Consider the following 23269-nt stretch of genomic DNA (forward strand, 5'->3'; position numbering starts at 1 on the left):
TATGGAGTGGATTTTAAATGGATGCTGGAGATCATACAGTCCTGTCTGTTTTTATGTGGAGCATGTGACTGTGGGTAAGCGCCCCTCCCTTTGGCACGCCGTTGTTTTTCACAATCACATTTTTAACTCGTACGGATTGTGTTTTGCACCCGGCCGCCTTGTCCCCGCCGCAGAGACAGGCAGACAGCTCATGATGAGCCTCTGGGGAGTATTTAAAGCCCAGAGAAAGCGGAAGCGTGGCCCGCTGCGTGCTATCAGCTGAGACCGCTAGCTTAGGTGTAGCATTAGCTTCCCCTGTAGCTCTGCTCGTAGTGTTGTGTGCTGTGCTGTGAATTCGCACATACAGTCAAACATGAAGATAGAAGATGAAGCGAGGGTGTCAGGGCGGTAACACCTAAAACACCAGCAGAAGAAGAAGAAGACGACACGAGGTGAGTAAATGTTTTATTTATGTATCGCCAGGCAGACGGTTAGCAGTTCACTGACAGCGAGCAGCACAGCTGTGACGGGAACACGTTTATTTGCTGGAAAATTAAACAGAAAAGGTTTCTTTGTAACACAGTAGTAATAAAGGAGGAACATGGGCAGTCAGTGTTTATGTTTTAAATATGCTGCATAGCTGTACACAGCTAATTTATGCCGCTGTGCTGTCGTACAGTATCATTGTGCTGGTGCGAAACTAGTCTGTGTTCCAGACAATAGTCTGGATCAAAGCTCTAACATCTGTCCATAGCCTCTGCAACCTTAACTCTGACACCTTTCACACCTTCATTTATTTAACCGAGAGTCTGTCACTGTTTTAAATCTAAATGTTTGGCTTTAAAATATATATATATATATATATTTGCATTTATTTTGCGATTCTCAGCTGGCCAGATGTGAAATTCATGTTAATCCCCGTGTTTACACACAGCCCCGGTTTAAAGGACAATAACTGAATGGGTTGGGCTGGGGGTCTTAATTTGGGGGCTACCTCTTTGTTTATCTGGGTCAGTGACTGAGCCCCCCACACTGGATCAGTGTGAATAAATAAAAAAACACAGAGCTGTAATGCTGGTGAAGTTTACCATTATTTTCAGTGGGGTCACTGGTGGTTGAAAATCCTGGAGAGTCAGTCTCTCAGAGCAGCTCAGGACTCACCAAACTAAATTATATGAACATGTGATGTAGAAATAATCAGTATTTATTACATACTTCATATCAGTGTTTCCCTGAAGCTGAATCATCTTTCCTCTGATGTTTAAAAACGGAACTTGATGTTCTCCTTCTGTCAGATCACCAGAGTTTCATAATGGGATTTTAAAATGGTTCTACAGAGTTGGTGCTTTTATAAATGATTTATAAGGAGGATACGTAATAAAATAAACACAAAAGACTTCTTTGTTAAATCTCCCGTTCAGAAACAAAAGTGTTGAGTTTACAGTATTATACAACAGCAGTGTTCAGTACTCAGGATACACTATAGTTGCCGTATATGTTTTGCTTTTTATTATTTTTATTTAGTTTTTCTTTCTGTTTTTCATTTCTGTTTCGCTTTCAGTCCGTTTTCTCTTTTCGGTTAAGTTTTTATTCTTTGGTTTCACTTCAGTTTTCGTTAGTTTCATTATTACCTTTATATGGAGTGTATTTGTCAAGATTTAATGAGCTCAGAATAGGTTTCACAATAGAAAACCCTTGGGAAAGCAAACGGATAGTTAGTGCGTAGCTACACAAATATCTTGGTTTATTATAATAACTTTGCGCCAGACGTTACGTTAACATCAATAAGCCAGTAAAAAGTTAAAAAAGCACCATCACTATGCAGCATGTTTAACTGATATGCAAGAATAACACTCACAAGTACAGTACTCACACATATGAGACAGACAATTTATTTTTATGTTATTACTCATAATCTATTACCCCATAAAAAAAAAAAAAATAATAATAATCATGTCTGTGAGAACTAATTCATCTGTTTCTACCCCGGATAACTCAAGACGGCAAGACCACTGTGCTGCAGGCTGTAGCATGTTCAGCTGAATGCCTCTTATCTTCAGTGAGGGGTTATCTGAGAGGGGCCAGCTGTTTATCAGTCTGCTGCACATCACTCTGCAGGGCTCATGCAGGGCTTTGGGGAAACCGTCTCTCCTCCAAATGGGCAGCATATTTATAAATGACTGTCTCTTCTGATAATTTTAGTTTTTTTTTCTCACATGACACCGACTGAGCTAAATGACAGACTAGTCTAAGTGTTATTTTTGATTAATATACTGTAGCTCTTCATGATATCTTTAAGGTAGCTTGTAAATACGCCTGAATACTTGAGTTGTCGAGCAGTGATGCCAAAAGTAAAGGTACTTTTAAAAATACACCTTTGCCGAATAATGTGTGAAATATGTCTCTAATTAATAATGCACCAGGATCGCTTGTTGTATTGCTGTAGTTTTATCAACTTAGCTATAGCCACAACATTAAAACCACCAAGCTGCGAAGTGAATAACACTGATGATCTCATTACGACATAATGTTCTCCTGGGACCTGGGTCCTGCTATTTCTTTGGATGTTACTTTAACACGTACCGTCGCCTGAACATTGTGACAAGCCAAGTATATTCTCTTGGCAAGAGCGAGAAGATTCACCCTGCATCCTGGTGCCATATGTTCGTCCGGTTAAGTGACATGTAGGCACTTGGCCATCCATGTGATACAATGGAAAACATGATTCATCAGATGGTAAATGGTCTTGTTTTTACAGTGCCACGCACTGGGACCGCTGACCCTCTGGTTCGTGAACAACCAGCTCTACCTACTGAGCCACAGCCGCCCCCAGATCAGGCCACCTTCTTACATTTCACTGTGGTCTGGTTCTGATGCTCACGCGTCCATCGTAGGCGCTTTAAGCAGTGGATAGTCAGGACCCTGGCTGGTCTGCAATTATGCAGCACCACAGGGCTTCTGACACCTTTCAGTCAGAACCAGCATGAAGTTTTTCAGCAGTTTGATCTACAGTCTGCTGGATTGTACCACACTGGTCAGCCTTCGCACCCCACATGCATTAATGAGCCTCGACCTCCCTCACTGCTTTTCCTTCCTTGGACCTTTGATAGGTACTGACCACTGGACAACACCCCTCAATAGCTGCAGTTTGGGAGAAGTCATCTAGCAATCACAATGTCAAGATGCTCAAATCCGTCCATTTGTCAATTTTTCCTTCTTGTAACATTAACCTTTGAGGACAAAATGTTCACTTGCTGCCAAATGTATCCCACTTCCTGACAGGTGCCACGATAACTAGATAATCAGTGTTATTCACTTGACTGGTGACTAAAGATGTAAATAAAATGTTTTTAAAAGGTACAAATATAAAGAAAAACATTAACTCTCCTTGTTTCTCTCCGTCTCTGTGTAGAAACATTCCCAGGAATACTCGGTGCTCCCCGAGTCCTCCCACACATCCAACCCCCTTTACACCCTCAACTCCATCTGCATGGACACCGTAACCATGACGACAGGTGGGTGTTGCCACCTGCCCGGCTCTCTGTGTGACTGTGCCAGCAGCACGGGCCTGTGGAAGAGCGTGGAGGAAGCGGGAAGTGACAGCTGCCAGGCGCTCTACGTCACCCAGGTCACAGCCATGGACGGACGGTTGCTGTCCTCTGTGATCAAACCCATGAGCTCACAAAGGTAGGACTTACACCCCGCACACATACACACATATGATACTGAATAACCCTTATCAGGTGAAGTCAGAACTTCCTCATCTAGTTTAGTTTATTCTTAATGGTGTATGTGGCGCCTGTGATCACATGATTTCTACCCCTGATTGGAAACGAGCCTCGTCAAATAGATGTATATTCTTCTAAAGATTTTTTCTGAAATGTGTTTTCTTGTCTCAGTGATGGTCCCATCTGCCGTATTTGCCATGAAGGAGGCAACAGCGAGACCCTCCTGTCCCCGTGTGACTGCACGGGGACGCTGGGCACGGTGCACAAGAGCTGCCTGGAGAAGTGGCTGTCGTCTTCCAACACCAGCTACTGTGAGCTTTGCCACACGGAGTTCAGCATCGAGCGCCGGCCGAGGCCTCTCACAGAGGTAACAAAGGTCAATGCCCTTTGCCTCGTCTGCATCAATCTCTCTTCTCATCCTTTTTTGTTCTGGGCTGCTGTGTGTGTGAACGTGTGTGGTTGCTTTTTTTTTACATCTCTCTGCTTGCTTGCTAGTGTGTTTTTGCAGTGTGTCTTGTCTGTTCTTGATTAACTTATTATTGGCCTCTGTCCTCTTTGTTCCTCTGTCTCCTTGGTCTCTCTCCACAGTGGCTGCGGGACCCCGGCCCTCGTAACGAGAAGAGGACGCTGTTCTGTGACATGGTGTGTTTCCTGTTCATCACGCCTCTAGCAGCCATTTCAGGCTGGCTGTGTCTGAGAGGCGCTCAGGACCATCTTCACCTGGGGAGCTGGCTGCAGGCTGTGGGCCTCATAGCCCTCACCATTGCCCTCTTCACCATCTACGTCCTCTGGACCTTGGTAAATATAAATTCACATTCAGCATTACTCTAACGCTCACCAGAGACGGTTAAGTTCAACACCGACCTCCTCTTTTCCACAGGTATCATTCCGCTACCATTGTCAGCTGTACTCCGAGTGGAGAAGAACAAACCAGAAAGTTCGTCTGCTCATTCCTGAAGCCAAGGAGTCTAACTCCTCCCAGCATTCCTTGCTCTCCACCAAACTGATGAAAAAGTCTGCCAATGAGAGTATAGTATGAGGCCAGCTGGAGATGCTCCGTGGTAATGATGTGTGAGGACTGATTCTCGATGCATTACGCCCTCTGGACGGACTTCAAAGAAGCACTCGTGGGCCTTTTTTTGTCGCTTTCCTTCATTTGTTTTTCTTTTGCCTCATCAGTATATATTTTTTCACATTGCATTTCATAAATCTGTCCTGTGGGAGGACGGAAACGATTCAAATGGAGTCAAGTCCGTCGTCATGTTGGGTGTTGACCAAGTTTATGCAAAGGCGCTGGAGGATGGAACAGCACTCGGATGTACACGAACATGGACGACTCCTGCCTCGCCGTCATGGATGTGATGACGTAACTATCCGGCAGTGACACTAGAACAAGGCACTGACAGTTGTTAACTCGTAAACAGGACCGTGAAATTCAACAGTCTGTGTATCGCAGTGATACACGTTTTAAGTGGGCACGCACTTAACCGTCTTAGGCCTTCCATCCTCTGCACAGCATTGCCCACTGAGGAGCTCGTTCATGCAGTCGCGTGATCACACATTCATCTGTAACAGAAAGAAAATGCAAAGCTCAGATTTACATTTCCAGATTTGTATGAGATGGCAGTTTTAACACGCGCCTGTCCTTTGTAAGTTTTTTTTTTTTTCCTATCAGTTTGGAGAACAGATAGCTGCATAACTTATTTGTGCAATAAAACACTGTGGACTTCAACGTACATGAAGAGACCTCTACCAACATGGACAGTTATGCATGCAAGCAGCACTGCTAATAATCTTTGAGGACTTTTTTTTTTTTTTTTTACCGGTATTGTATCCTAAAAATCCATTTTTAAACCACTGAAGTATGAACAGATTTACTATTCCTACTGAAGTAGGCGTCAACATCGTCCTCTTAGAGGTTCTTGTATTATCAGCACTTAACAAGTAGGTCTTTATATTTATACGGACGGACAGAGAACTCCATCAAACTGGGTTTTAGAGGAACATTTCCGCGCCTAGTGTCTGGTGGCCGGTGCAGCGTACTAAAGCATCATTTTTATCGCTTGTTGAAGTACTTAATTATCGGATTTTTGTTTGCACATTGTGTTAATCGTTCCGTAATCACAACAATCAGGGATTCAGAATCTTCCTGCGATCTTTTGAGTTTTGGTTAAACTGTTTCTCTGTTTTGACGAAAGTAATATTTCTCCGTGAGGGTTTTTTTTAGTGTTGGACGCACGGTAAATATTTTCCACCAACACGCTGATGTTACTGATCAGGCTCCTCTGGGACTGGCTGTGTGAGTAATTTAGGAGATCTTTCCTTGTTCTATGTAGTTTGGCACAGCTTCGAAACAAGACATGAGTGGCGACTGTTACTCAACTAGTAAAAGTTGATCTCTGCGTTGAGGCGCAGAAGCAAACGGCAGAGTCTGCCTGGTATCCAGATTTCGGGGTCATGACGTGGTCCAGTTTTGAACATGTTTGTTCCACTTGAGAGAAGTTCCACTTGGAAATGAGAGACGGTTAATTGCTTTTTCTGCAGAGTGCAGCCTGTCCACAGGGAGGTGGGCTTAAAGATGCAAATTGCAACATACTTAGAAACAACGTTAACTCAGTGGACCTGATGAGGACCATGTACTTAAACATATCGCGTCTCGGAGTACATTACAAGATGTTCATTTTTAGGTGGTGCAGGTGTGAGGCCTGGAGTTCAGTATTATTGTGCTATTCTTCTTCTTTCATTTATATCGGCGCAATCCTGTGTAGCTAAAATGTACCTGAGCTATGATGCGGCATTGAAAGCAACGCAGTCTTAAAACTAACACGTTTTGTGTTAATTATCAAACTAAATTCTAATTCAAAGGTAAGTTACAGCCTTTTGATTTGGCTCATCTTGACACTTTGATTCATTTTCATTAACGATAATCACACTTTGACCATGGTTTGTTCTTCCGGTATGCTTCGCATTAATTCAGTATTGACTCGTTGTAAATACGTACACTCGTGGTGTGAAGAGGCCAAAGCTCTGGATGTTATGCACCGTTATTATTTTTTAAATGCCTTTTTATTTAAAACACACATTTACTTTAGAACAATCAGACTTGAACGGCATTTTATTTGCTTAATCCTGGTGTGTGGGAGTCACAAAGAGGACGATGTGTTTTTTTTTACGTTTGTTTTTTTAAATAACAAACACATTATTTTCTTTGCTAGTACGAATCAAAACAAGTTTTTCCTTGTGCACTTTAATTTTCATGTTACAGGACTCTGATGATTTAAATGTTCTGAGGACAGTGGATACTTTATGGTGGGGCTGTTGTGAAACATTAGTCATAGGATCTGGGTGCATCTCAGTGGAGCTGCTGGCAGGAAGATCTACACCAGCCATATGTTTGTATTTTGTTACGGTGTGGCTTTAGCAGCAAACGCTGCCACTAGACGCTATTTCCCCGCCCCGTTCTTGTGTTTACACCAACAGTTCATTTATTTTCTGGTGGCTCCACATTCTGCCTGACTTGTTTGTGTTTTTGACTGATCTCAGAACAAAGGATTATACACAGCGATACTGCGATGCACCCGGGGCTCGTCTGCCTTACAAGCTTATGAGTCATTTGATCATCTGTGTGTTTACAGTTGGTCATAAGAGGCTTTACACCCAGGAAGTGTTGTCAGGCGTACAGCTGAGGTGCAAACAAAGTAAATGAGTTTATTTTATTGTATTGGGAGTCTGTGCCAAGATGCGTTCGAGGTATGCAACTTTTTGTAACTTCCTGCCGATTCATGTTACCGTTAAAAAGATCCTTAAACAGTCGTCACCTTAATCATAATGTAACAGTTTGTTTATCTACCACAATTTAAATCCAGAAAGGGATTTTAAATCATTGTTTTCTTTGAACATGTAAAAGCTACTCTTATTGTGTTATAACCTTTGATGTTTTAATTGACGTCTTTTTTTTATTTGTTTTTTAAGAGGCTGGGTGTGTTAATATGTATCATTTGTAATTTGTGTTGCAATTTTTCAGTATTCACATTTTTTAATGCTACGATGTTTATGGTGTGCTGTGGGAGGAAAAAAAGAAAAGAAAGAAGGATGTGTTCATCAACATACTGGTACCTGAGATCAGCCAAGAGTCATTTGCAAAGCAAATAAAACACAAGTTGTGAGTAAACATCAATTTGGGTGGCTGTGTCAGTGATCGTTTGTCTATACGTGTGTGTGTCTGTACTTCCATGTGGTGAAAAGGGTGTGTAGTCCATAAGCATTTTGTTTGCGTATCCTTTATTTGTATGTCTTTCATATCCAGGAAGATCCCATTGAGATAGAACATATTTTACCAAGTAGTCTTGGTCGGACATTACTCCGTGTTTATAAATCATCCAGTGAGGATGACATGTCCTGACTTTAAGTCTGTTTTGGACCACAGCTCTATGAGCTCACTAATCCCAGTGGAAAAACAAACTGCTAATGTCAAGATTTGCCACAATATCTGCGAAAAGCCGCAGTCATTCAGCATAAGCAGCTTAGTTAGAAAAACACAAGATGAAAATATTCTATATGCTGCTTTAGCAGTCAGCCAGTCTCTGCTCTCCAGGAAGGAAGAAAACACATTTTCATTCATTCATCTTCTGTAACTGCTTGTCCTGTGAAGGGTCACGGTCAACGGTGTCATCGGGTGAGAGGCGGGGTACACTCGGACAGGTCGCCAGTCCATCGCAGGGCTAACACAGAGACAGACAACCATTCACACTCACACCTACAGCCAATTTACAGCCAAGAATCACCAATTAACCTAATGAGCATGTCTTTGGATGGTGGGAGGAAGCCGGAGTACCCGGAGAGAACCCACGCAGACACAGGGAGAACATGCAAACTCCACACAGAAAGGCCCCAGTCGGCCGATGGATTCGAACCCGGGACCTTCTCGCTGTGAGGCATCAGTGCTAACCACCTCTCCACTGTGCCGCCTGTAATATATTTATGTCAGAGATAATTCATGTCAGAACATTTCGGATTAAAATAAAAAGATAAAAATCAAAAGCTTAGACTGTTTTATGTCTACTGGATGGCGTCAGTTATATTCTTTACAAAATGCAGCAGAGTACTCCTTAATCAAATGAGCCTCATCCCGGGTCTGTAACACATTTATACTAATTCTTGTTATACTGCCACGAATCATTTGAATAATGTGGAGTTAATGTTCACCTACACTGATAACTGCATCATGTTCATAAATTGCCATCACATTTAAAAATACAGCTGCTGAGTAAAAAGAATATTCTCCTCTGATATGTCATGTAGAGATGAAGAATCATAAAACAGAGGTACTGGAGTGCCCTCAAATTACAACACTTACCATTAACCTCAGCAAACAAAAGTCAGTGAGAATATATCGACTCAATCTTCTTTAGTCAAGAATTTTATTGTAAATTTATACAGTTTTTAACCTGAAAGTAAAACAATGACAACTTCAGCCAAATATTCTTCAATAAATACATAATGAGGATATTTTTGGCATGATAACCGGTGTAAGAGGGAAGTAAGACCCACACTGTCAAACGCTTAATACTGCTTCACCAGGTTTGGAGTTGGTTAACTGCCTGTAGTTTATTTACACAGCACCATCTAGTGGTAACCATTGAAATGCATTTCACAACATCCCTGGAAGTGACGGCGTTTCAGTCGAGTTCAAACTACTTCCCAGGCTTCATTAAGACAGCGACGACTACCTCGGTCCCGCATCGCAGGAACCTCCACACTGACTCCACTGACCAAGTGACATAAAGGCTTCTGAAATGTTGCTTTCATGGCAGAAGAGAAGAGCACGAGTGACGTCAAGAGTAATATATAAAACAGGATGGAAAGTAGAAAAAAACAACAACACAGGATTAAGGTGATGAGGGAGTTGGCTGTGAGCGGAGCTGCGGGGAGGAAAAAGTGCACAGGTGATGTGATGTCGAGGCGGAGGGGATGAGTGTCATGGTGTCGAGCGTCACGGGCTCTGGCAGCACTGCAGTTTGTTGCCCCTCTGGCCGTCAGTGGTCGGCGGGACGCTTATGTCTACTACATTGTTGCCTGGAGACTCATCGTGCGCAGATCTGTCCGCTATCTGCTTCTGTGACACAATGCGGTAGATTTCTGCGGAGGGGAAAAACAAACACTTGATAAGTTTTAAACACTCAGCTACCTACAAGGCGTAGAAACGTCATGGTGTTTTAGAAAGACGTGCTACTCAGGGTCAGATAAGTCCAAGCAGTGAATTATCTCAGTGAAAGGAAGGAAGGCTAAATGTCGCTGAGACCTCTTTAAACTTTAGCTGACAAACCAAAGCCTCTGATGATTAAAAAGTACACGAATGAGCGTACGCTGAAATTCAGATGAAGAGGAAAACTACACCAGTACCAGACTAGACTGACACAGGCGTATAAAACATAGGAATATTTGTTATTAAAGAGTAGATGGTTTCATTGAAGGTTCAAAAAGACAAATTCGTGAAAACCTCTTGCACAGTCATGTTCCTTAGCAACTTAAGGCGTTTTATACTTTGCTTCAGTCAGTGTAGGGTTTACCTGAACATAAATAACATGATGATCTAATCTGTGGCTCGGTTCACACTTGGCATTAACATGAGTCTTGGGTGATCTAATCATGAATGGACAGCTCTAACGAGGTCTTTTATGTGCAACTAAGCAATTTCCCTTGTGGAAAGTTTATCTAAGTCTAAGTCTGCACAACCTAACCTGCACAATAATAAAGTTAATGTACAAATAGTCTGTGACACAATGGCACTGACTTCCTGTGTCAGAGCTCCCTCCTTTTTAAACACTGTATGGATCCTGCTGCAGTATGAAGCTGCAGGTCTTAAATAAACTTAGAGAAGAGACTCTTTGTCTTATGAGATAACATTTATTACTGGTGTCTCCTATGCCTTAATTGAGGTTTTTAATTTAAATTTGTTATGGATGTTAATTGTAGTGGAAAGTGAATGAGGTAAAACTCCTTTTTCAGGTTGGCCCTGGACACGTCCACAAGGACAAAAGTTTGAAATGTCTCAATGTGATTGGACCTCAATGTGTCCTCAATGCGTCCAGGTGTGTTTTCACTACTGCACTTTGAGCTGCCCACTTATGATCGGTGTGAACAGGCCTAAAAGGTCTACAGGGGTAGTCTGGGTGTACATGACACGTTACACTGAGTCTTCCTCTACTTACCTGATAAAATGTTCTTGAAGGCTTCTTCTACATTTGTGGAGTCCAGCGCTGATGTCTCAATAAATGAGAGAGTGTTCTTTTCTGATGTAGGAACAGAAGTAAGAAACATTTTAAACATTATGTATTACACAGACCGACTGTGAAGGTCCTCAGTCATCTGGGTCACGGGCAATGACTAGATACTAATGTAAGAGTCTGTTTTCCTTCATTAATGACCAGTGACTCCAGTATCGAGGTGTGAATGTGAAGACAAAATGCCTTCAAGAAAGTAGTCCAGTTACCCTTGTTTCAGCCCGTTGTTCTGGCTTATCGCTTAGTGTGGTTTACCTGCAAATGCTCGAGCCTCGTCGGTGGGCACGGCCCTGAGGTGGCGGAGGTCGCTCTTGTTCCCGACCAGCATGATGACGATGTTGTTGTCGGCGTGGTCCCTCAGCTCCTTCAGCCAGCGCTCCACGTTCTCGTATGTCAGGTGTTTGGCGATGTCGTAAACTAGCAGAGCCCCGACGGCACCTCGATAATACCTGAAGGAAAAAAAGGCAGCAAGAGATATAGACATTACACAAAGTACTTTGGAAGGTATCTGGAAGTGAGGAGGGACACTGAACATATCCGTAAATGTTGTGGTGTCCTCCTGAAACTCAGATGATCAGTGTCTGTAATGACTATACTTATCTGCGATTGGAGGAATCTGTTTGTCTTCTCCAATTAATGTGACTCTAATAACTCATTAATGGCCAGTAACTCTAGCAACAACGGCCACAATACGACAACCCAAACTCACGCTGAGGTGATTGCTCTGTAGCGCTCCTGTCCGGCCGTGTCCCAGATCTGAGCCTTTATCGTCTTGCCGTCCACCTGGATGCTGCGGGTGGCAAACTCCACCCCGATGGTGCTCTTGCTCTCCAGGTTGAATTCATTTCTCGTGAAGCGGGACAGCAGGTTACTCTTCCCCACTCCAGAGTCTCCGATTAGTACGACTGGGGGAAAAAAGAAGAGGAAAGCAGTGATAATTCAAGCTTAAAGTAACTGAAATAATCAACTAGATGATTTTAAACTTTAAATTCAGCGCACAGTAGTCATGGCCTTTTCCAGTGAAAGTGCCGACTTGCTGCTTCTTATCAGTACAAAGAAATCCTGTATCAGACTCTGCCCTGCTGGGAGTAGGACAGGAAGAAGCTGCCGATGCAGGACTCTCCGGGATCTCTGACTCAACAGTTTCTCGTGGCCTCTGTTCCTGTCACGAGTCATCAATATCCTCCAATCAGCTTTAAGCGGACACACACAACACCTGAGCTCACCTCTCCGCCGCACATCACTAGATGTCTACCAGATAAGTGTGTTTCTCTTACAGTTATCTGTGACGACAAGAGGATCACTTAGACACAAACAACCAAACGCCCCATCACAGAGATTGATCTGTTAGATGGTTCATGGCACAAAAGGATGACCTGATCTTTTGAGACAGCAAAACATCTGATAGCAAAACCTATTCATGGCATGTTATGTTGTTGGAGTGCTTCAACATAAGAAACGACAACAAGACTGGCAGCAACAGCAACATGTTGGCAGGAAACTGAACTTCTAGGTGTAAAAAAGAAAATCATGTGATCAGTGACTCATGAGTCAGATCTATAATTGTTAGGGAAAGGTGCCTTGAGCTATAAAAGAGTACATTTAAATAGCTTGAGCAGGTATCTGAGGTAAAATAAAAATAAAAAACACACACACACCAGAGTTTCCTCTTCATTATTGTCTCTCTTGGAGTTTTCCTCCTCAGGCGACAGGTTAAAACCGCAGTGTGCTGGCAAGTTTTACATTAAATATAAATCAGGGCCACTGTTGATGCACATATCTAAGCTGTGCGTGGTTAAAAAAATAAAGACAACTTTTCCTCTGCGATAACAGAATTTAATTACTCGCAAAACCAATCGCTGCATCCGTCTGGCTAGCTACTAGCTTGCAGGACCAAATCACCGTACGCCCTACTTTCTGTAAAAACCCCATGTAACGGAACAAACAGCAGCAGACCTTGACACAAATAAAGCGCTGCCGTACATAAAGTAACGGCAAATGTAATATTAGTCAGACAAAATGACTGTAAAAAGTCACTACCAATAAAACTTGGCTGAAACCAAAAAAAAAAAAAAAAAAAAAAAACCGTCCGGCTAGCTAGAGTTAGCTGCCACCACCAGCTGATATCAGACCGTACGTTGCCACAGCTAGCATGCTAACCTTAGCCGCTTTCTTTGCCTAGTAACGCCAAACCAACGGTTATCTGCGTGCGCAGTACGCTCCGCTTACCTTTGAACAAAAAATCGTACTCGTCGTCTCTGTTCCCCATTGTTACGATACAATCACCTCTGAGAGATCGCAGTGATGACAGAAGAGGTCTCCCTGCCCTAACCAGGCTGGTGCGCCAAGATGACAGCAGACAATGCGCACATTACATTGCGTAGGAAGTGAGGAGAGCCCGAGAGACCGTGAACGCGGCGCGGTCATGTGACGTGCCACCGGTACGCAGTCAGCCTCAGGTGCAGTCAGATGCTCTAACGGTGTCGTAAATACACAATCATTATCCTGTATGCGTGTCCATAAAGTTATAGAACTAAGTTACTGGCGCTGTCACATCTATAAAACCTTAAATAAAAACGTAAATTTAGAAATTAAAGTTTAGCTGCTATGAATGTAAAGTATTTTAGTTTTTCTTCAGGATATTATCTTACATACACTTACTTGTCAATTCATCATGTAGACTGCTGTGAACGAATGTATTCTAATATAACATAACAGCTATGCACTATAACTTAACTTCATGGCTGTTAAAATGTTCAGTTTATGTTAAAATAGTGTCCAAAAGGTGTTAATTCATCTCGTATGGTCATTTTGGAGGATGTAGTTTGTGGTGTTGTTAAACTGGACTGAATTAAAAGGCTAAAGTGTTTCTGTTATTTAGCCTACACCACCAACTAAAACTGGGCTGTCAAAATAAGAATAATAAGAATAAGAAAACCTGTATTTGTCCCACAATGGGGAAATTGCAGACACTGGGGAAATTGCTTAATGAATGTGTGTTAGTACAACACAATATAATTCATTAGCAGGCTACTACAAACCACAGCCTCCAAAATGAAAACACGGTTGAATCAATATCTCTCACAGTTATCTGAAACAAGTGCACGATGCCATAACCTTAATGAAGTTACGACAGATAGATAGATAGATAGATAGATAGATAGATAGATAGATAGATAGATAGATAGATAGATTTTAGACTTTATTAATCCTTTTGGAAGGTTCCCCTCAGGGAAATTGACATCTCCATCACACACAGTGCTGTTGGACATACATGTACAAAATATACAAAAATATAAACAAGAATACCCCAAGTACCCAACACACACAAATAAAGATTATATATATATATATATAGTATACAATATTATATTGTATTATGATTGTAGTGGACAGCTGGGATAGGCTCCAGCAGACCCCCGCGACCCTTAACAGGAATATTCGGGTTCAGAAGATGAATGAATGAATGAATGATTGTAGTGATTGTACATGGTTTCTGTTATTGCACATTATGAATTGCATGAATTGAATTGCGTATGTTATGTTGGCCAATCAGACTGACTGCCCCCTACAGTTCGCTGATTGCTAAGATTCAGTGTAACTAAATTTAGCAACTTGTTCCACTTTTTATCAAGTTGCATCAAACCTAACCTTATAGTGGTGCTTTGGAATTTTTCTCACGTCGTCAGATTACTGATAGAGAACCTGAAAAAAACAATGAACAGACCTACGGTTCTCTCATGGCCTCTCCAAAGCCATCTGATATACACAGGGAGATGCTTGATCAACCCAAAATTATACTGCTGGAAAACATGTAATCTTTTTCCCTTAATCTATGTAACTAGAGTGGGAAAAAAACACCTCGCACTATAATGAAATAGGATTTAGCATCATCATTACAGCCCATACACAACAGGCTACATTAGTTGTAGCTAAGTGTAAACTAGAGATTATGTTTATTAAAGACATTACATTCCTTCTTACAGCCTGCAGAGGGAGCAGTCATCTCTGACTCCAGCTGTACGGAAAGACCTGTGGTTTTCCCCCTATAAAATGAAGGTACTGACAACTATCACCTAATAAAATAGCCCTCACAAATATCTCAGACTCACTGGTTCAACATCTATACCAACTTATCTGGGAGACAATTTAAGTGCAGCACTTAGAGATTAGACCACAACACAATGTAATGAAAACACTGCCTCCAACTTCCCTGCGCGAACCTCCCAAAGGGATCAGTAAAGTTGTCTATCTATCTATCTGTCTATCTCTGGTTTGACTTGATATTTTTACTCTGTTGTCTGCTGTTAATCTGTTTTTTTACTCATATTGAGAGACTGCATAGCCGTATTAGGCTACAGTGATAGTAATAACATTCAGCAAACTTAATTTCACTGCTCAGCTGCCATGTTGAGAATCATGAGACATCTACTACGCCCTTTTGAACATTTGTTCAAGTTTGTTCCTGGCCTCCTTTACACAGAAGGTCTTTATATTATATTATATTATATCACTAGTGAACATCTAATATTACATGCTGACATTAGTTTTAGTGGGCCTTGTGTTTAGCCAGGTAGTTTCCATCCTTGAGAAAAACGTGTCTACGTCAGAAGTCTTTTTTTTTTTTTTTATTATTATTTTGCTTTTAAACACCCGCCCACTTTTTGCATTGACCAATCAGCTGCCTCCGTGAGAGGGGTCGTCACAGACAAGTTCCTTCTTCAGATTGTTACTCGGTAAGCTGTAGCACAGACGCAAAAAAAATCCTGCCCATACACTCATGTAGGCCCTGAGTCACTGGAAGCATCAACACTGTGATGGAGAAGCGAGCCCGGCGACAGAGGAACCAGCTGCCAAACTGTTATTATGAAGGATACCTGGAGAAGAGCTCGATCAAAGATGAGGTAAGGCACTATTTATTTTTGTTTGTTGGTTTTACATTAAATTGCATTGAAACAAAAAATCTACAGATTCACATAGGATAAATGATTGTGTATGTGGAGGATGTAGGACATTTATGTGTGTGCATGAGGGGAAAAAACTTTAATTTTATACATAAAATATGCCTATAACTTACATCCACTGAGCCACTTCAGTTTAATTTAATTTAATAAAATCACCAGATTTTGTCAAATGTGAAGCTGTAACTGGAATATATTGAGCATTTTGCTTGAAATTTTGTCAAAATAACAGATAATAGTTTTTCAGCAATTATTATTTTCCTAATAATTAAGGTGTCCACTAACAGTTCTGATAGGGAGACATGCAGCATATTGGTGGCATCTCACCAATATGCAAAAGATGTCAGAGATCTTTTTAAGGCACCTGTTAACATGTTTATTTTTTTATTTTTTTATCTAATTCATTATATTTTCTGCTTAATTCTGCACTACCAGCCGCCTGTTATAATAAACCTGCAGTGTAGTAACGTGCTTAATGCTTCTTAAGACATCTGAAATGCAGTCACAGTGTAAACATCAGGAAACATGATGTTCTCTGTTGGCAGTGCAGCCTGTCATCACATACTCACTCATTGCATTTACGAAGGCTTGAGTTTTTGTGCAGCTCCTCTGTTCGACTGGTCGGACGGCTTCTCTGCTCTTAGCGCCATAAAGTTTAGAGCAAGCCAAGAACAGACAGAAGAGTAAAAACTGGCATGGCAGGATTTCCAAATCCTGCTGTCCTTCCGTCACTGTTCCTGGCTGTGCAGGCTTACATATAGGCACACGTAATCGAACAGGCTAACTTTGTTGGTTAACTGTAGAGAATTTTTATGTCCTACGACTTGTTTTGAGTCCACTTTCTACGTGTGGCACGTGTAGTCGGATGCAGTTTTGCCGGGAAACAAACAATGGGGATTAGAGACTGGTGAGTCAATAAAAAGTCCCTGCAATCTGACACATATTCCCTTCAGGTTGATCTCCGATCAAAGCGCTTCATTAATATCACACATAGTTTCTGTTGTTTCAGTATCACTTGACTCATCAAGAATGTTGACAGAAGAATTCCCTTTAAATTTCCTTGTTGTGCGTCATGCACTTGTTTACTTCTTTTTCTGTCTCTTTTGGGTTTAGAATAGAAAGATGTCCATGTCTGTATTTTTACGGTTGTCTTTGTGCTATCTCTAAGTCAGTACCTCTTTCTGTGTGTTCGAGCAGACACCTCGGAAACTGTGGACCTGCCTGTGTGGAAACACGCTTTTTTTCTTCAATGATAAGAAAGACACTGATGTAAGTTACATGGGTCAATACAATCCACAGGTTTGGATGCTGTTTTTTCTTGTCAGACTGTCTCTTGATAAACCTCTGTGTCTGTGTTTTATCAGTACGTAGAGACACTGGAGCTCAGTGGATTCGTCTCGATAACAGACGACAGCGGCCAGGACCGGAGCTCAGATGCTCCTGGGTTCAACCTCCAGATGAAGGATAGAAATATTAAGTTCACTGTGAGGAAATACATCAAACCTATACACCTCCTCTTCCCTATCCAGAGAAATTCCTATTTTTTTTTTTCATATATTTCCTGTTCTCTCTGCAGGTCCCAAATACTGAGACGCATGAGCTGTGGAAGGGCGTCATCCGGTCTGTGGCGGAGGTACGTGGCGTCTATCATTTATCTCACATTAACTTGAAGTTAACATCAGTTGTAGCCCTCATTCACACAGACACCGTGTCTCTCTGCAGCTGCGTGTACCCCCTTCCCTCAAGCTGATGCCGGGTCAGATCATCATTTTGACTGAGGCAGTAGAAAAAGAAATAATAAGATTAAAAAACATCTCTCCACCTGCCGCCACAAACAACAAGAACTACATCTCTCCACCTGCCGCCACCGACAGCAAGAACTACGTCTGCCTCCGAGGAGACATGCCAGCGTCAGTATTAATGACACTCTTGGAATCAGAACTTTTTTCTTTTGTCTTATAAAAGATCCTCTTTATACCTCAATGAATTCACTAAGAAATACTGCACTAGAAAATACAATTCAGTGGACACCTGGCACACTCTGAATCTGCCTATGAACCCTGATGCATTTTTAATAACATACAAAACTCAGCTGATGATGTTGTTTCCTTGACAGTTGTTACCACGATCTGTCCCGTCTGGAGGCAACGCTGCTGCTCGAGAGGGAAGAAAAGAGAGGAAACCTGCTGCTGAGGCCCGGGAGTAACGGAAACTCCTTCGCTGTCACCACCAGACAGGATCTCAATGGGTACGCAGTCCGTCACACACTCATACATGCTTACTGGTCAAAAAGTGTTGTGATGTATAGCATCATCTTTAAACAAAGATGATAAAGTAGTAGCTGCTCATTAGAAAAGAATACATGGATCACTGGAAGTGATGAATGAACAAGGCAACGACCAGCATGTGCTTCATGTCTGGTGAATGCTAATCCCCTCTAAATGGTCCCTTCTCTTCTCATTCATGAGTTATTTAGTGTGATTACCACTGTCCTCGCATTCTTTGTTTTTGCTCATTACTCCCGGAATTTCTCATCCACCATCATTGACAAATTATATTTAGTTACGTTGTGTACTTGTCTCTCTTTCAGCCCAGTTGTCAGACACTACCGCGTGGCTCGCGTGCCCGAAGGGGGCTTCATCATCGATGTGGACAGTCCTGTGAGTATTAAATCTCAAACCTCCCTCAAGGCTTGCTTCGTTTAGTTGCTTAGGTCCCTACATGTTTGGACTCTGAAATGTCACACAATGAATATGGCTGTAAAGTGCCGACCCAGCTTTAATGTGAGGAAAGGCGCAGGAATTACGGTCACCTATTTTGTTGTATTCTTCTCAGTATAGATGTATTCTATCTACTTTTATACTTTTTGCTAAACAGATAAAATAACAAAATAAGGTGCCAGTGTCAAAACACATATGGACCTGTGTATGAACTGTGCGTGCCACAGAAAAAAAAGAAAGAAAAAAATCCTGCAGTGTAAAGAAAAACTTATCTGTAATTTAAGTGGACTTTGTTATAGTTGAGCAAGTAGACGGGAGTGTAAGTGGACATTGCCTTTTTTATTGCTTTTTATGGCTTAAGTGTTTTATGGCTTTACTGGAAAGAATAAAGAATAAAGTCCAGATAAACTATGATCTCTCATAGAAGGGGAAGGCTATTTTCTATAAAAGCTGAGGTGCCAGTAAATAAGTCCTGACACAGTGAACTTTAATAGCTATGGTTATATAGTGGCTGAGTTTTACCTTTGCACCGTTATAAATGTCAAAACACGCCCTGTTTTGTTCCTTGTTTGCGTGAAGTAGTTGAAATGTAGCCGTTCTCTGCGCAGGTCCCCTGTCGCACGCTGCACGATGTGGTCGCCTATTTCGTAGAAAAAACCGATGGAGTTATGATCCCCCTCGTGATCGAGGAAGAGTATGAGAAGAGCATCTGTACGTACAAAACCTCACGCTTTCATTCACTCTACATGTTCTTGTGTTATACTGTTATGCAACAAAGGTAGACGTGACTAATGTGAGCTCTGGTCCTTCTCACAGCTTTTATTTGTTCTGATAATGAAAATGGAGAGAGGTGCATTGTTCAGCCGGCCTCGCCAAACCGCCCCCCACCAAACATCCCCCAGCCAGACTTACTTCCAAGACCAGGTACTGTGTCCTTTATTGCTGACACACACATCCAGTTAAAAAACTATACAGGTGTTTGCTGAAATTCCTCCTCTGCGATCATGTGGTTAACCTAATTAAAGTCACACCAATATAAAAAAAAAAATCACTTTGAACTACAATTGTCTCGACGAAACCAATTCATCATCATGCCATAAAGTGACTACGCTTACTTCCTCAAGTACGTGTTATTGTTTAACTCAGCTCAACTCGCAATCATTGCCTTTGAAATATTATCAAACAAATCAAATTTTCAGCCGACTGCGATGTCACAGGGGTTTTTTCTTTTTGCGACGACTGCAGTGTGTGTTCAGTCCACACCCAGCCCATCACTCATGAGGTGCTTGTTTAGGAGCCTTTGTCAAGCGAACTTTCCACGGGTTTTGTTTAGCCTCAGACTTTGAAACTGGATGCTCATGTCGACATGCCTACAATGCTAATGAGCTCTCAGCGTCATCCTCGCCTCTAAGTATAGCTCAGGTGAATGCTGTTTATCATTGCGAAATATGGGATAAAATGTGGGGAATGTTTTCTATAAATAGTCCCGAGTTGCGTAGTCCTCTGCTGCATGAATGTCTGTCTATACAAAATGTCACTACGGTCCATTTAATGTGTGAAGATTCTCCGTCACCCAAAAATAAAGCTTAACCAAGGGTAACTAAACCAGTTACCCTTGGTGCCATTGCCATTTATCTTCACCTGCATGCATCTGTCACTTCTGGATTTGAAGGGTTAGCTATGTTGTTTTGATGATGGTTGTTGCTTGTTTCAGTGTTTGCCCCTCTCAGCCCTGTAATAATTATAATTACATGTTTTCATCCTCAGCGGCTGCAGGTATGACACCTCTTGGGCCAAAGCCAAAGCCAAAGCCGAAGCCGAAGCCAAAGCCAAAGCCAGAGCCAGAGCCGGTCGATGATAGCTTGTATCTGAACATAGGTGAGTATATCTCCCCTGCCACCTGTTCCATCAATCAATCACTCGATCAGTCCATCACTCAATCATAGCTGCTGCTGTGTACACATAAACAGGTGTGACTTCATTTTTTTCCCGCTGCTTTCTGTAACTAGTGTCTGTGTTCATACAGATGAAGAGAATGAAAAAGAGACCGAAGATTCTTCAGATGCTCCACAGCCACGTGAGTCCCTCCGTCTTATCTTGGCATCTCATAGAACTCCACCCTTTACCAGCACCGTGGCTGAAATATATGTTTTCTTGTGCTCTTTAGAATTAAAGAAGAAAGCGCTGGTGCCTCCGAATGCTGCTCGTGATAAAGTTCTCCCTGCTACACCGACGCCCTCCTCCACCTCTGGTGTAATCCAATGCGCTAGAGTTAATCCAGACTCTCAAAAACAGAGTAAGTTCTCGTGTAGGACTTCATCACCTCCAGATGTTCATTTGTCAAGATGCGTTTTTAGATGACATTCTTGCCATGATATTAAAGCTTGCTGCCTGATTTACTCTAGTGCCTGCAGCAGCGCTCTCAGAGCTGAAACAGAAGCTGGAACGAAACGTGAAGTTTCAAGAGTGACCTCTCCTGGTGCGCACATCTTAAAGCCATCACCACCATCTGGGAAAATCTGCCACAGCAGCTGACTCAGCACCGGAGCCACCACTCTCCACTCAGCCTGCCCCCGCAAGATGAACCAACACATGGGAGTGGAGACGAGCTGTTTCCACACGGACGTATTCCTCCTCCTCCGTGGCCTCTTGGCTCCTCTCCTCCTCCTCCTCGTCAGTCAGCTGTCAGCAGTAAACCTCTCCGAAGATTAACGCTGCATTGATTCGCCCTTCTTAGACGCCCATCAGCAAATGAATCGAGTGTAAAGAAGGCTGTACGTGTCACATTACCTTCACCTATTTCTCTTGTACATTTTGCACATTTACCATTGAGAGTGGTAATCGTTATCGGACTGTGTCAAATCTTCAGTATCAGTGTTTTTTTCTCTGTTTTGTGTAATCAGCTGAATAATTTTATATATTTTTTTAAACACATAGCTGAAACAGCTGTATTTGTTCTGCCTTACAGGTGTGCGATGTTCATATGTATTTAGTACACAATGTGTTATGCCTCTGAATAGTAACGTGGACTCTAAATGAAGGAAAACTGAAATTACAGTTGGACTTTAGTTAATTTTTACCTACTATATGTGAAAATACTGTCAATAGATTTAGTAAAACTCTTGCTTCTGTCACATCGAATCAGATGTATGTGAACGAGCAACATGTGGTATGTGCCATGCAGCATTTAGAACCAGTTTCATGAAGTGGCTTTTCTTTGTTTTAACACATGACCTTTATCTCACTTTGTTTCATTCCTGTTCGACACAAGACAAACCCAGAACAAAGTGCTCTCACTCCTTTATTACCTTACTCACTGATACATCATAGTGGAAAAATTAAACTATTTACAATAAACTGTGACGTTCTGTCAGCAAATAAAGTGAACGTAATTCTCAGCTGGACGCTTCTTTAAAGCATTGCAGGCTACGGTTATTCGAGAGAGGCATACGGACGGAGAAACATGGCAACGCACGACTGTTCACCATGTGCAACATACGACATGGACGCAACTCAGAGGTCAGGCGGTGCACGAGTGAGGACATTATGAAATAAGTTTCCAGCGTTCCTTCGCTTTTTGCTTCTCATCCAGGCCGACCCCGAACCTGGCTGACTCTCGCGATACAGTTTGTTAGCTGGAGCTACTGGCTAGCTATTTGTTATATTCGGACTACACACAGCCCGCTAGTTGTAACAGGGGTCTCTCTGAAGCAAATAAAAAGGTGGTTTTAGATACAGACACAAACAAGCATTAGTGTGCAGTCGGGTGACAAGAGTATACAGTACAAGCATTTCCAAATTCCTGAAGCCGTGTCTGAACACATGATAAGCAGTTTAAATAAGGGTCAACTCCCTCTAAGTTTCTGTGTAGAGTCTATCGGTCTCTACAACAGTGAGCACTGAATCTAACTTAAAACTAAAATCCTCAGCAGGAAGCTAAAAGACCCAGTTTCTTGCACGGAACCAGCGGGTCTCGACTACAATACAGTTAAATGCAGTAAACAGTTAAGTCTGCATGCCTTGGCAACAAATTACGTTAATATGTGTTGTTCATTTCTTATGATCCTTTAGTGGAGTTAAAGAAGTCCTGATTCAGTGATGAACTGGACACTAGTCAGTAGCATTGTCTACGAGCAGCTTCTTGATTGGGTTTTACATGTTGTTGATGTGTACAGGTAAATTCAGCAGGTGACAGCCACCAGCCACGTTACAACCATACCGACACACAGTTTTAAACTCAAACAGGAAGAGGGTGTCTTACGGTTAAATACTTGTGTGTTGTTAAAGATTTTGGCCTGTCAGTGTGGAAATGAGGAGGAAGGCACAGGGAGAGAGCAGGCAGGATAGAGCGTGACTCTGAACCTGCAGCTGGCTGCATGACAGCTGATGGTGATGGAGAGGAAGGAAGGGCAGCGGCCAGCGCTAAATCATTGCTCTAGCAGCAGTGGGACAGTAATGAATGTGCAGCGAGAGGAAAACTAGTTAGACTACACCTAGTGTGTCCCAAGCAGTCACAACAGCCACAGTCACACATGAAGGAGTCCGTCGCCGAGGGAGCAGATTTCTGTTCCCGAAACCATATTTGTTGTCATGCAAAA

The 23269-nt window shown here is 42.2% G+C and overlaps 3 protein-coding genes across 5 annotated transcripts; 2 read left to right on the forward strand and 1 right to left on the reverse strand.

Moving 5' to 3' along the window:
- Positions 1-89: 89 nt before the first annotated feature.
- On the forward strand, positions 90-7884 carry marchf2 (membrane-associated ring finger (C3HC4) 2). Of its 2 annotated transcripts, none has more exons than XM_084547998.1 (5): positions 90-431; positions 3392-3666; positions 3879-4083; positions 4296-4505; positions 4588-7884. In XM_084547998.1, exons 2-5 carry the CDS (start codon positions 3470-3472, stop codon positions 4744-4746), a joined length of 771 nt encoding a protein of 256 aa, XP_084404124.1. In that variant the 5' UTR covers positions 90-431; positions 3392-3469; the 3' UTR covers positions 4747-7884. The 2 variants fall into 2 exon arrangements, with proteins under 2 accessions (XP_084404124.1, XP_084404125.1); XM_084547999.1 differs by having other exon boundaries at positions 3879-4074.
- A 1232-nt stretch (positions 7885-9116) lies between these two features.
- Positions 9117-13378, reverse strand: LOC311490656 (ras-related protein Rab-11B-like). The gene is made up of 5 exons (XM_084548267.1): positions 13220-13378; positions 11700-11895; positions 11246-11439; positions 10919-10999; positions 9117-9845 (listed from the first exon to the last, which is right to left on the reverse strand). Exons 1-5 carry the CDS (start codon positions 13257-13259, stop codon positions 9700-9702), a joined length of 657 nt encoding a protein of 218 aa, XP_084404393.1. The 5' UTR covers positions 13260-13378; the 3' UTR covers positions 9117-9699.
- A 2355-nt stretch (positions 13379-15733) lies between these two features.
- On the forward strand, positions 15734-23243 carry LOC311490738 (signal-transducing adaptor protein 1-like). 2 transcript variants are annotated; one of them, XM_084548396.1, is made up of 13 exons: positions 15734-15894; positions 17149-17220; positions 17316-17435; positions 17528-17584; positions 17674-17861; positions 18068-18199; positions 18542-18611; positions 19280-19382; positions 19488-19595; positions 20439-20549; positions 20698-20748; positions 20839-20967; positions 21077-23243. In XM_084548396.1, exons 1-13 carry the CDS (start codon positions 15808-15810, stop codon positions 21139-21141), a joined length of 1293 nt encoding a protein of 430 aa, XP_084404522.1. In that variant the 5' UTR covers positions 15734-15807; the 3' UTR covers positions 21142-23243. The 2 variants fall into 2 exon arrangements, with proteins under 2 accessions (XP_084404522.1, XP_084404523.1); XM_084548397.1 differs by lacking the exon at positions 15734-15894 and adding an exon at positions 16710-16858.
- The last annotated feature ends 26 nt before the right edge of the window (positions 23244-23269 follow it).

Source organism: Chelon labrosus, assembly GCF_963514085.1.
Source record: "Chelon labrosus genome assembly, chromosome: 7".
NCBI lineage: Eukaryota > Metazoa > Chordata > Actinopteri > Mugiliformes > Mugilidae > Chelon > Chelon labrosus.

Excerpts from the sequence above, each read along its gene's own strand:
- marchf2 (XM_084547998.1), top strand. The coding sequence starts at position 3,470 with ATGGACACCGTAACCATGACGACAGGTGGGTGTTGCCACCTGCCCGGC. Across the intron at positions 4,084-4,295 it reads CTCTCACAGAGGTAACAAAG|TGGCTGCGGGACCCCGGCCC; the intron begins GTCAATGCCCTT and ends CTCTCTCCACAG. Across the intron at positions 4,506-4,587 it reads TCTACGTCCTCTGGACCTTG|GTATCATTCCGCTACCATTG; the intron begins GTAAATATAAAT and ends TCTTTTCCACAG.
- LOC311490656 (XM_084548267.1), bottom strand. The coding sequence starts at position 13,259 with ATGGGGAACAGAGACGACGAGTACGATTTTTTGTTCAAAG. Across the intron at positions 11,440-11,699 it reads TACAGAGCAATCACCTCAGC|GTATTATCGAGGTGCCGTCG; the intron begins GTGAGTTTGGGT and ends TTTTTCCTTCAG. Across the intron at positions 9,846-10,918 it reads CTTCAAGAACATTTTATCAG|AAATCTACCGCATTGTGTCA; the intron begins GTAAGTAGAGGA and ends TCCCCTCCGCAG.
- LOC311490738 (XM_084548396.1), top strand. The coding sequence starts at position 15,808 with ATGGAGAAGCGAGCCCGGCGACAGAGGAACCAGCTGCCAAACTGTTAT. Across the intron at positions 17,862-18,067 it reads CTCCGAGGAGACATGCCAGC|TTGTTACCACGATCTGTCCC; the intron begins GTCAGTATTAAT and ends TTTCCTTGACAG. Across the intron at positions 19,383-19,487 it reads AGAGTATGAGAAGAGCATCT|CTTTTATTTGTTCTGATAAT; the intron begins GTACGTACAAAA and ends TCCTTCTCACAG.